This window comes from Periplaneta americana, chromosome 7 (genome assembly GCF_040183065.1).
Source record: "Periplaneta americana isolate PAMFEO1 chromosome 7, P.americana_PAMFEO1_priV1, whole genome shotgun sequence".
Taxonomy (NCBI): Eukaryota; Metazoa; Arthropoda; class Insecta; order Blattodea; family Blattidae; genus Periplaneta; species Periplaneta americana.
In genome coordinates, this window is record NC_091123.1 from 94,546,278 (window position 1) to 94,560,369 (window position 14,092).

The 14,092-nt window shown below is 33.5% G+C and overlaps 1 protein-coding gene across 3 annotated transcripts in view; it reads left to right on the top strand.

The window, feature by feature from the left end:
• The window catches only part of VGlut (Vesicular glutamate transporter), a 569,182-nt gene that overhangs the window by 409,295 nt on the left and 145,795 nt on the right, over window positions 1–14,092 (top strand). For all 3 annotated transcript variants that reach the window (XM_069831082.1, XM_069831084.1, XM_069831083.1), the window contains exons 5-6: window positions 1,933–1,997; window positions 12,959–13,077. In XM_069831082.1, coding sequence (XP_069687183.1) covers window positions 1,933–1,997; window positions 12,959–13,077 — 184 coding nt within the window. The remainder of the gene's footprint in view (window positions 1–1,932; window positions 1,998–12,958; window positions 13,078–14,092) is intronic.

Consider the following 14,092-nt stretch of genomic DNA (forward strand, 5'->3'; position numbering starts at 1 on the left):
TTAAATATTAATTCTATCAGGATGTTTGACCCGATCAGAGACCGGGAAATCTCAATTAGCCTTTGCCCCCCGCATCCTGGACTAGCTTCTACGAATCATCAGAAAATCTTAGAGTGTGATTGGGCCAATTTTTCCGGAAATTTTTCCACACTTTTGCCCTCGTAGCTCAGCGGACGAACGTCGAAATTTAGATGTCAACGTCCCAGGTTCAATTCCTCGTTACTCCTTTTCATTTTATTGTGGTTCAAGATAGTAGGGCCTAGAATGTAATAATACAAAAAGAAAAACTAATAGCAGTATTATGCAACTGGATTTTTCCAAACCTAATATTAAATTTGTTATTTATATCGCTAAAGAACGATTACAATATAAATAGCTTGAATATTATTTATACAGTATCACTAAAGAACGATAACAGAATATAAATGATAAATTTCGGTTTGTTTAATTAATATAAGATATTATATAATACATATTTAATTATCTAAATAAAATAACCTATTTTTCAAATAAAGATGTTTATTTGTGTTATAATAATTACTTACATAAAATACAGATTATTTATATTGCGAAAGAACAATAACAATATAAATAACTTGAATATTATTTTATAATGCTAATGAAGGAAAACAGAATATAAATGATAACTTGAATATTATTTATATCGCTAAAGAACGATAACAATATAAAAAACGTGAATATTATTCATATCGGAATTTCACAGATTTATTACAGATGTATTTAAGAAATTGTAGAAGAATAGTAATTAGTAACAGTGTCCTATTTATTCTTCTTGGAGCCAAATTTGTAATTTTTAAAAGTGTGGTTACTATGTTGAAGTGTATGTGTTGCAACAGATGCTTGATTTGTTATGTATGTGAGTCAGTTATGGGATGCTTGATGTCGTCGCAATGTCGTAATTATAGTTTGATTGTGTTTGTGTGACTATTGTGTATTAATTTATGATGTATGGTACGGAAAGCTGCATATTTGTGTTAGAGAAGTGTTACGTATGTGTTGTTAATGTTTTTGTATGTTTCAAATTGATACCTGATATTTGTTTTGTAATCGCAATGCCTAATTTACAGATTGTTTATGTTTTGTTTACATCGCGTAAGCTAATTTAATTTTCTTTTCCATTTCTCTTTATGCTCATCTTTTTTGTGTATGAAACTATAGCCCTAACATACATATGTAAAATAGGGCTAACCCCCATTGGAGATACAGTAATAATAATTATTATTCATATCGTTATAAAACGATAACAGAACACAAATGATGACTTGAATTTCATTCATATCTCTAAAGAACGATAACAAAATATAAATAACGTGATATCCATAAAGAACGATAACTGAATATAAATGATAATTTGAATAGCATTTACATCGCTGAAGAACGATTAAAAAATAAAATGAAAACTTGAAGAAGGCCCGAAACCACAACCTTTGAATCATTAAACAAGCATTCTACCGCTGGTCTACGAGGCGCAAATATGGAATCCTTTCATAGTTACGGAACTGCTTGTACAAGCACATGCATCGTGTAACATCGCCGCGACTCGAAGTGGACTTTGAAAATATTCGCTGTTCACGAGTGCGGCCACTTTTTTTTTTTTTTTTTTTTTGACAGCTGTACATGTGTGCGAATAGATTTATTACCATTCAAGTTAATGTACCTGTAATTCCAAAAAATATTTTTAATGAAATATCTAAAACGGTAGGATTAACAGTGTGGCCTTCCTTCTTTATTTAAGGAGAAGCTGAAGTATCTACTTATCTTTATGTTTAATAATTTTCTATTCTGCCCCATCACTCTTTAAAAGTGAGCGAGGCTCTAGAGAGAATGGAAGTAATAATATTTTTCCTGCTTATTATTCCTCCTGACCATGGTGTGAGATGAGTAACAGTAACACTGTTCCTCTTTGTGCAGGTTTCATCATCTCCTTCGGAATGCGTTGCAATATGGGGATGGCGAAACTTCATACCGGCAATGACGTAAGTAACCTTTCAAAAATAAACTTATCCTCTCCATGAGCCAATATGTTTCATCACCATCATCGCCATTGAACTTGTCAGTGCTGCTTAGTTTTCGATTATTCATTACATTATTTTCCTTTGAAGTTAGGCAATATTTTACCATCTTTCTGTTACATCCTATGTAATTCAGAACCGAATGAGGTTAAAGGAAGGAAATGGAGCTATCCGGTACGCCGTGGTGAAGAAACTGTAAGCTCCAAGCAGGTAGGCTACTCATCTCACTCCATTTGTCGCCTTTCCATTCACCTAACTTTATAGATAGCACACAGAAGTGAAAGAGATATCTCAGTGCTCAATCCAAAACAATGTTTAATAACAGTGAGAGAGGGTCAAATAAGGTCTTAAGATGTTAGCTGGGACGGAGCGAGAGGCGAACGTAGCAATAAAATTCTCAAGTCAAAGGAAACCGAGACGTTCCTTAGACTGAGCGACTGAAGGCTGAATTAGCTCGCACGAACTTCTGGCCAGCACGCGGAAACAAAGACACCGATTTGTGAACGAATTATTTAGGACATTCCATACTATTATTGATATCAATCCGTTTTAATTCATTCCGAATATATTTGTGTTCCATTTCATTTATCTACCTATAATTTTCAAATTGCTTAAAAAAAAACTAATAAAATTTATGATAATTCCAGTGGAAACAGTGTTCACCTTCAAACATAATTATCGAGGGCTGAAATCTAGTTGAAAGCGATGTATTGTAATAGTAGTAACTAGTAGTAGTATTAATAGTGTTCATATAATGACGATTTCAACTACACACGTTATTCCGAGTCTAAATTCAATGTGTATGAGAAATGACATGAATTTTTCCTGAGTTGTCTCAGAGCCAGTGTTCATTCGAATGCCCTAAATGTACTACAAGGGACCCACAGCTTTACCTTTCTTCTCAAAGAAGAAATTTTAAGAATTTATAAAATTCATTACCGTTTTTCACATGTGAACCCGCGAACTTTGGATCCGACGGTCATTATGATAACCATTAAACCACACACATACTGTTTGGACACATACTGTATGATAAAGACAGAAGGCGCATTTCAGATCGACTATTACTGTTCAAAGATTCCTATACTTACTCAAACGAAACGGAAGTTAAACTTTATAAAATCTTAGCATCATTAACGTTCTTTATTGACTGCAATCAAAAATGTAAAATAAAAATCAGCGAAATAAAGTTTCAGGAATACAAACTGAATGTATCATTACAATCATTGTCATACAATTTAAAATAACAAATTAAAAGAAATGAGAACAACAGAATTTCTTGCAATAATTTTATGAATACTAAATTATAAATCAATGGGATGAATGAATGATCGACGACAATCTCTTATTTCACCAATATCGGAACTATGCTAGGCTGTAAGCCAAGTTCATTAACATTGTTCTTGTTGATGATGATGATGATGATGATGATGATGATGATGATGATGATAGTGGTGGTAGTAGTGATAGTGGTGGTGGTGGTGATGATGTTTAATCAAGCAAATTTCTAAATTTATTTCACATTGTCATTTGAACATATACATTCGAATCTTTGAATTTATTAGTATATTATTTTGTTTACCAAGTTATTATTATTATTATTATTATTATTATTATTATATCTCCAATGGGGGAGAACAGCCCTATTTTACATATGTATACTAGGGCTATAGTTTTACACAAAAGAGATAACCATAAAGACAAATGGAAAAGAAAAATAAAATGCCTACACAATGAAAACAAAACATAAACAATCTGTAATTTAGACATTGCGATTGCAAATCAAATATCAGGCATCAATTTGAGACATACAGAAAAGACATACGTAACACTTCTTAAAAGCCATCCTCTATTACACAAATATGCAGCTCTCCGTACCATACATAATAAATTAATACACAATAGTCACAGAACACAATGAAACCATAATTAAGAGATTGCGATAACACCAAACAACCCTTAACTACGACGCACATACATAACAAATCAAGCATTCGCTACAACACACACACTTCAACATAGTAGCCACACTTTTAAAAGTTACAAAGTTGACTTCCAGAAGAATAAATAGGACACTGTTACTTACATTGAAGAATGTCTTAAACACATCAGTGATAAATTTGTGAAATTCCTTGTTTACCAAGTTATCAATGTTTTAAACATTTTGAAAATGTTGATTGATATTTACGCTTTTATTTCATGTCCATACACTTTATTGTTCGAAAAAATAATTTAAAAACTAAGTTTTGAACGTACGTTACTAAATATAATAACATTTACGACAGCTATAAAAGAGGCTTTTTAAAAATATCGTTTCCGAAATTCAATCCATCAGCATTCAAAGACCTGAAGAAAAATGCAAGCGAAATTTCATACGCATAACGCAGTCTTCATTTTCCAACTCTCTAGAAATAGTGTCACACCAGCGCATTATGATCTTCTGCTTCCTTTTTATATACGGAAGTGAACTCCACTTGCTGTATAAAAGAAGGGAAGAATGAATGGAATCAGAATTACAAATGCTCTCACGGCATGACTCCCCCTTTCCGTCCCCACACAATGTGCTGCTGTTAGGGGATGAAGCCAACCAGGGTGACAACGCTCATAGAGTGACTCGAAACTTTCTGACCACCTGCTAAGACTATTCACCGCCACCCCCAACTTAAGTGAGGCTATCGACAAGATGTAAACTATGAAAACAGCGGCCTGTGAAATGCCGTACTGTAGTTGAAAGTAAGGAAGTACAGTATATTTAAAACTTTTATGATTACGGAACTTTATGCAATTCTTTTATTTTCTGAAATAGTGAATAAAATGTATTTCCTTAGTTTTTTTTTTTTTCATTCTCTATTCTCTTCATTCATTTTCCTTACTATCTCTATTCTTTCCTATTTATTTACTATATTAATTTCTTTCTAATTTTTCCATATTCTTTCTTCATTTGCATTTTTTTCTTCTCTCTTTATTGTTTATCATTCTCATTTCACTCTACGAGTACTCCCATTGTTTGTTTTTCCTTTCAACCTCTTCTTTACCCCTGTTCTTTTTCTACTTTGTTTGTGAAGTAATATAACAAAAATTAAAATTGAGGAACTTTATTGTAACACAAAACTTATTTTACAATGACAGTCTCATGAATGACATTTTCCATACATTTCTTATTGTTTTTGTTTCCATTAATATGAAACAATAGCTGTTACATCATTAACGTAAGTATAGGAAAATTACACACATAAATAGCATGTGAATACAGTTTCCAAACCTATTGTTCCTGATTACTATTGTGTCGCCTTATGCTTGGAAATCGATTAGAAACAAGTTATTTGTGCTGCCCTGTAGATGGTCGCGCGATGGAGCTCTTTGAGCAACTTCCATTGAAGATGAATAGCAACAGCTAATGGCACATTTGCAGCTCTATTCTTCGACTGCTGACGTCATTTCCTGTTGCTTACATCTCTTTTTTTCTTTTTTGCTGGATATAGCTTGCACTCAATATTTCCTAAAAGAACTCTTCCTTCACATAGGTAAAGATATTAGCATTTAAACTGTAACATAATGCAGTATATTCGTGTGGATTAAAACTTTCACAGTTTCGGCGTGATAAGTAGTTGCACTGTATCATAGGTGTAGGGATATAGAACATTTGAGAGCTACATCACCAGGAAAAATAAGGAAAATGGATAAGAGCCAATGTTCAAAACTCTGTACTGATATTTTATCTCTTCATTCATTCGTTCATTCATTCATTCATGTATTTATTTATTTATTTATTTATTTATTTATTTATTTATTTATTTATTTATTTATTTATTTATTTATTTATTTATTTATTTATTTATTTATTTATTTATTTATTTATTTATTTATTTATTTATTTATTTAATTTTACCTGGCAGAGTTAAGTCTTTAAGGCCTTCTCTTTCAATTGACCAGATCTACAATTAATACAAATGCTTAAGTAATAATAATAATAATAATAATAACAATAATAATAATAATAATAATAGATACGTTGTGAAATACTATTATTGAAACTTATCTAAGTTACCAGTCAAGCTGAATACATTAGAAATGTAAAGACAAGTACATAGGACTATCACTTATAAAGTAAAAATACAATTACTATACTTAGATATTTTAAAATATGATTACTGTTCAACATATTAAGAGAAAATAAATTCTGTAAACTAGTCTGAAAAACTCCAATTATTAAATATTGCTTATGCGAAGAGCGAATGTAATTTACTATGCCTGTTCAATTAGGTAATTGTGCATTTTAGTTTTGAAAGACGTTACCGTCCGACAGGTTCTAATATCGGCAGAAAGAAGATTTCAGATTCGAGACTTGTAGATTGTCAATTATTGAGAACAACGGCATTTCTGTGTTCAAGTATAAGAATAATAGTTTCTTGTTGAGACTGGGTGCCAAAATTGTGAAGAGATGAGAGATTCTAAAACACAAGATAGGTAAGATGGACAACGAAGTGTGCACAATTTGATACAGCAGCGAGAGTGAATGTAGTTTTCTGCGTTCAAGTCGGAGCCACGACAGCTGTTCGAAGTATGGTGAAATATGGTCATATTTCCAAATGCTGCATATAAATTTAATGCACATATTATGGACATGTTGTAGCTCTATGGCTAATTTTGAAGTTATGTCAGTTAATAGAACACCGCAGTAATCAAATAAAGGCATTATTAGAGTCTGGATAAGGATTTTTTCAGAGACAATAGGAGGAGATGTTTTATGTGGGTTAGGAAGTGGAAAACTGAAGACACTTTTTTGTAACTCGATTGTTCCAACTTAAGTTTTCGTTAAAATAGACACCTAAATTTTTAACAGTAGAGCTATAAAGTATAGAAATATTGTTATTGATGGCGAATGTCGTACTTCGAAAGAAGATAATAGTCTCTTGTGCTCTAGAATAATAGTCTGTGATTTCTCTAGTATATTGTATCCGTCATTAAATCGTAATCAAAAACTGTATTCCTGCAATTGCACTGAAATTAATTAGCCCTCTTTCTAGCACAGTTTCATTTCTTATTCTGTCTGTCCATTTCACACACTCCATTCTTCTATACATCAAAATTTCAAATGTTTTTACTCGCTTCTCTCCGTCGTAATGTCTTTGTTTCTGCTCCATGCAATGCCACACTTCGCATAAAGCACTATGCTAGTATCTTCCTTATTTCTTTTTCCAGAATTCGGCAGAAGATGCTACTTTTTCTATTAAAAGCTTCCTTTGCCACTGTTATCTTTCTTTTAACTTCCTGGCAGCAGTTCATGTTTCAACTTATAGTATATCCCAAGTATTTGAACTTGTCCACTTGCTTTAATGCCTCATTTAGACTTCTCAAGTTTACCTTCTTTATTTTTCTTCCGATAACCATGGTCTTCATCTTATTTTCATCCCATACTACTTACGACTTTCATTTAGCTGCAGTAGCATATCCCTTAGTACATTTCCTCTTCTGCTAATAATGCCACATTAGCAGCAGACTTGTACACTTTATTCGTCTTCCTCCTATCATGCCTTCCATGTTCTGAAAAAGGTTCTTCATTAATTAAGTAGATGTTAAACAGGGATAGGTGAAAAAGAATATGCTTGTCGTACTCCTCTCCCTATTCTACTTTCCACTGATATTTTTTCTTCTATCCTGATTGTGACTCATTGTTTCATATAAAGGTTACTGAACTGTCTCCTCTCTTTCCAATCCACATCAATTTTCTTCATGATTCCCATAAGTTTATTCAAATCCACTCTGTCAAAAGCTTTTCCAGGTCCAAAAATACTATATACATTTTTTTCTCTCTCTCTCTCTATGTATCTTTCGCCGATTGTTCTCAGCAGTCCAATGGTATCTCTCGTATCTTTTCCCTTCCTGAAGTCAAACTGCTCTTCTTCCAACTCGCCTTCCATTTTAGAATATAAACATCGGTTCAGCATTAGCAGAAGAATTTCCGCCGAGTGCGATATCAGGCTGGTAGTCGTGAATTCATTACATTTTTTGGCATTATTTTTTTCGGTATTCGCAAAAACAGTGTCTCAATATGATTTGAGAGATGATAAAGCCGAAGGCAGAAATAATCTGTTGCTACATATATCATTTACAGAAACTTACTATGTGACCCATAGTAGGCCTATACACAAACAAATGTCTTAAGAAATTGTCATATATGACGCACTGTCAGCTGAACATCTATGCGATGTATATCAGCGTCGGAGAAAAATTTAGTAACGATGGGTTACAAAACCACGGTTGAAAAGTAACCGTAATCAAAATATATTTTCGGTACACCGTTTATAATCATTGGTTACTCATACACGATTGTCTGATGCAGCATTTAACCAGGGTAAAGTCTGTCGAAGTACACTGTTTCTGTAGAAAGTGGCTAAAGGAATGCATCCATACCTCTGCAAAGATGGGCGTCAACGTTAAATACGACTGCTCTTACAATGTTCCAGGCCATCAGCGTAGTTCAGGCGGTAGTGCGTTTGCTTACTGATCCGGAATTGCTCTCGGTCGTAGGTTCGATTCACGCTTGGGCTGATTATCTGGTTGTGTTTTCTCCGAGGTTTCCTCCATCTAGACCTACAAGTTGAATGTCTGGTAATCCTTGGTGAATTCTCGGCCTCATCTCGCCAAACACCATCTTGTTATTACCAATTCCACAGCCGCTGAATAACCAAATAGTTGATATAGCGTCGCTACATAACCGACTAAAAAGTTACGTTCTACATCGAAACAAATGTATCCTATATTTCGTGTTGCAGTTGGTTGCCTCTCGGCACATGTTTTTTCGCGTTCTATTTATTTATTTTTCTGTTTTGTTAAATTAAAATCCAATAAAGTTGAAAATAAAATCGAAAATTATTAAGGTCGTTTTGGAATACAATCGGGAGATCTTGACACTGCCATTTTGAGCACTGTTCTGGCGAAAAAATTTCGAACTACATTATATGTGTTGACTGTGTTTTTAATCTCTGTGTAAGTGAATCTCGTGACTTCAACTTGTGTTTTACGTTCACAGAAAGCAATAAACAAAATGAATGTGATATATTATTTCAATGTACCGAAGTGCATATGATATTTCCATGCAGATATTCTGCGTCATCATACTATGAAAGAGTAATGGAACGGTGCCGGGGTTGTATCCGGTTTGGCTTAGTGGATAAAGCATCAGCACGTAGAGCTGAAAACCCGGGTTCAAGTCCCGGCGCCGGAGAGAGTTTTTCTCCGTTCCATTACTCTTTCATCGTAAAATGAATGTGAGTTGCATTTTTCTTTTTGATCATGAAATATAATATACCATCTTAAGTTTATTGTGATATTAATAGATGCACAAATTATTGAAAGTTAATACATTTTACAGGTTAGTAAAAGCGCCAAAACCATTATCCTTAAACAATCATCTTTGTTTCGCGTGTGCTGTTATCTTTTGAATGAAAATGTAACTCGGGGAGATTTCGACACTGTTGTTTGTGTTTCGGGGAGATCTCGACATGTGTCAAGTTTTCCCTGATTTCGCTAGGTGCATCCGAATTGACTCCCATTTTCAGGATTGGCTCCTAGATTATAAAATTCTAAAATCCGAAATGGTTCCCAGTTATATCCGAATTGACTCCAAAAGGAATAAAGTGCATCAGCATTTTCCTTCCTAAACTTAGGACTGTCTAATTACGTCGGTCTAGTTAAAAATGTTGTTGCAGTAGATCAGTACTTAAACCAATAGCTTCGTTTGTTTTAAATTTGTGATAAAAACTTATAGCTCACTTTTTTTCACTTATAGCTCCGTGTAATATCATGTCGTCTGTATTCTTCCGTAATAGTTTTAAGAACGCTTTCTTTCTCAAGTTGTGATGTATTTCTATATTTCTTCTTGCTGTTCAGTTTGAAATGTGTTATTTTGAATACCAATTAAAACCTCAATCAAATTAAAAATATTGGGATGAGCGGAATAGAACTGTTAATTTAACTTTGAATGGAAGACTCACAGTAGTTAGTCGTACGGCAAATAGAATTTGGAAATTCAGCACAAATTTTAGATGGGAAACTCGAGGACGGAGATATATAAATCTCTAACACATAATCACAAAAATCACTAACTTGGGGGAGTCTATTCGGACGCGAATTGCTTATCTTTGCAGGTAATATCCGAAAATATTTGGGAGCCAATTCGGATGACGCATTTTAATCTGGAAGCCAATTCGGAAACACCGATTTCGCTTATGGTCCTTCTTAGATGACCTGAGAGACTGGACAAGGACATTTAGGCTTACCTAATTCCTCACCTACTGATACTTCCTTTGAAGAACTGTCGCCAGTTACGCTGCTACCACTTCCATCTGGGGAAAAATGGTAATAAAACTGCAAGAATCAGACTAATAATGTCTCAAACCTGAGGGAGACTAAACAGCAAAAAGAAGTTAGGCTTTCCCACGGAAGGAAATCATCTAATGCTCGGCGTGTGGGGGGGGGGGAGAGAAAACTAGTTCATCAAACAATCTGGACAATCCAAAGAAAATCTATTGTGCTGCATGTAGTGGGTATTACTAAGATGACAATGCTAGAGAACTTTGTGTTCAATGTGTTGGAGAATTCCAAAAATACTTTCACGAAGCATGTGTGAAATATTACACCGATGAAAAATTCACATGTGACTAGCGCGAGTAAGATTGTTATAAAATATTTATATTTCAGTGGCAAAATCTGTCTTGTAAATGTTTGGTTTCAAAGTGCTTCCTATGTAAGTAACACAATGTCGAAATCTCCCCCCTAGTTGTAGAAGTCAACACTTCGGCATCAATTTGTATTCTTTTCAATACAATGATATAAAATGATCACATTGGTATCAGGTAAGTGAAATGCACGGAAAACATGCCCATGCATATTTGAGGAAAAATTATATAGAGTCGATTGCGGGCCGCCACCAAACTTGGACCTCGTGGTGTATGGTCATTAGTTGTTGGTGGTAGTGCTATGTACCGTGGACTTTCCTTGGGGCTCGTGGTAGCTCGTGCGACTGGAGTTGACGAACCGCAGTGATGCATACGCGGAAAGATAAAATGATTCTGCGAGCTGTATCGGAGTTCGGTGGCGGCCCTTAGGGGAATCTGTAGCGCAGGAGGCCTTAGGGCATGAACAGTATTTCATAGTAGTACAATGGTCCACACAAGCTGCCTACTTGTGAGGGAAATTCCCAGTTCGGCCCCTCCCCTCAATATAGATTAACAATGATGATGATCTTTCAAATCTCAGAGAGCCTAAGTTGAATTTGCTGTTCATAAAGACAGTATTTAAGCAGATTTCTTAGGGTAAGTTCATGCCACCAATATCTCATACTCGTAATAACTTAATCACATTTCCATCTTCGCTTGTATGATTAGATCGAACCTCATAGATAGAACTTGAATGAACTGATGATATTAACATTATAGTCGGCCGGTATAGTCATGAATTTAAGTTCCGTATACTTGTTTGTGATATTCTATACTGTCGTACGCAGTCTGACGTGATGCTGACATCATGCCACGAAAATGCCACTGTTAGGTATAGTTATTGTCACGTCAAGAACTTTTAAATATTTTTTAATGTGATTTCCGCCGTGCATGAAATTTCTTGTGGGGTTAGGTACAGCTTACAGCAGTCAAATTTTGGAAATATTCAACATTTTTTCCTCTATTATTCTACCTTGTACAATAATGAAAATTAGTATGTGTAAAACAGTGTCCTTCTGCTATATTAAAAAAACAATTTTACAATTAAAAAAAGATTTTATTTTTCAAAATTCAAAATGGTGGTAGTTCACTGTGCAATAATGAAGTTTTTCCCTCGTAACTCAAAAACTATCCAACATTCTGTGATGACTTTTTTGTGTATTTATGCATGTCATACCCACAATATGATGCAAGATCACTTCTCTACCTTTGATAGTTTTTCTGACAGAAAATAAATTCATTTAAAAAATGGTCAAATATCAGTATTCTCTTCTAACACAAAATAAAAGCATATTATTTATTAAGGAATGTAGGTGAAAGAGCATGACATTGTAAACATGAGTTTCAGCAATAAAATAAAAGAGAGAGAACATGAAAAATTTAACAAGTTAATGAGTCATGAGGAAACGCTTCATCACTACACAGTGAACTGCCACCATTTTAAAATTCGAAAAAGAATATATATATATATATATATATATATATATATATATATATATATATATATATAATTTTTTTACAATGTAAAAATATTTTTTTCATGTAGCAGAAGGACAGTGTTTTACACAAACCTATTTTCAGAATGGAAGAAAAAAAATTGAATATTTCCAACAATTTTACTGCTTAAGCTGTACCTAACCCCTTAAGGAATAGTGTCTCTTATTATAATTAAAATTTTAAGAGTCAATGTATTTTATTTTCTTAAATTCACAGGCTCGGCTCATAGCCTCTTTCGGCTTTTAGAAATTTTTACTTTTATTAGGATTACCATAAGATGTTTCTTAGCACGCATTGCAGAGACGGTTCAAGAAGTTTTTCCTATCATATTCTTCCCGAGTATTCGAAGAATTGTTATTCATAATATGTCACCTAGTTGTTGATCGTAACATCAAGTTCCATTCTCGTTCATAATTCTATCGCCTTTTAAACGATGTTACTTATATAGACCTTAATAATAGCATTTTGACTATTTACAGTCTATGATCGATCATCCTTGTTCCTCTATTAGGTTGAATTTATTATTTTAAACTCATAGACTAACTTAGAGTTCAGCTGACTTGAAATATTGTTTCATTGGCTAGTTATTTAGGGCTAGATTAAAAAATTGGTATTGTGTATTTGAGAGGGATATTATTGAATATTTCCTCGAAAACATACTAGCTTCAAATTGATGACAGTTTTCCTCTCGTGTCTGTTTTGTTTCAGACTACCGTGTTCCATTGGACAGTGGGTGTAGAAAGTGCAGTAGATTCATCCTTCTTCTGGGGTTACTTGGTCACGCAAGTACCCGGTGGATTCCTGGCTTCCATGTATCCTGCCAATAGGTAAGTTATGGCCTTATCGAAGTTTACAAGCGGTAGAATAAACAATCTTTAATTTATACAAAATAGAATTTTTTAAATTTACTAAGCGTCAATAAAAAAAATACTGTGATACTACCTATAAAAATTATTTTGAGATTTTCACGGAAAATCACATATTACAGATAACACACTGAAAAGATAGCTTTTGGTATGTTGTCTATATACTACGATTTATCTGAAATATATTTCGATATTATTCAACATTTAATAGTCAGTTTGTCAGGAAATAAGGTTCATTAAATATAATTTTTATTTCTAATAAAGGGACTTCATTTTAAAAAAAATGTCAATTTACTTAAAATTAGCTCAACCGATTTGATTCTTGAATTTAGTAGTATGCAAATTAAAGAGATAAATGAAACGATTTAGGTAGCGTGTTCCAGAAATGATTAAACATTATCTATAGAATTATGTCCCGTTTAAGAACTTTATTGAATAAAAATTGTTGGACTTAAAAGATCAAATTAGGGCCTACTGTGAAAAATTAATATGATCTAGCAATTAAGAATATGCAGCAAGAAGTTTAGAGCCATGTGTATTCTTAAGTTGATCTACCACACCTTTTGGAATAGTAGAGAACTATTTTAGTGTTAGACGTCGGACGCATCAGTAAATTTATGGCTGACGATTGACCTGGGTTTTGAATGTTAATTGAAATAATTATTCCGTTTAGTTTTAGGTCCATGACATAAATTCAAACTTTACGAGATTAGCATGAGAAAGTAATTCAGCAGTGGGAACGTTTAGATTTGCAAAATGGAGGGATTAAAAGAAATGTAATTATAAATAATTTAACAACCCTTTATCGAACATGTTTCTTATTTTATAGGACAAAAAATTTCGTACAGTTTTCTTTGTTATTAAAGAATATTGAAAGTTTAATAGTAACCAACATATATTCTGGCAACTAGCGATTCTCAAAATCAGCAATCCTCTACCAACGGGATACAAATTCGTAAATGTCACTTTTGAAAAA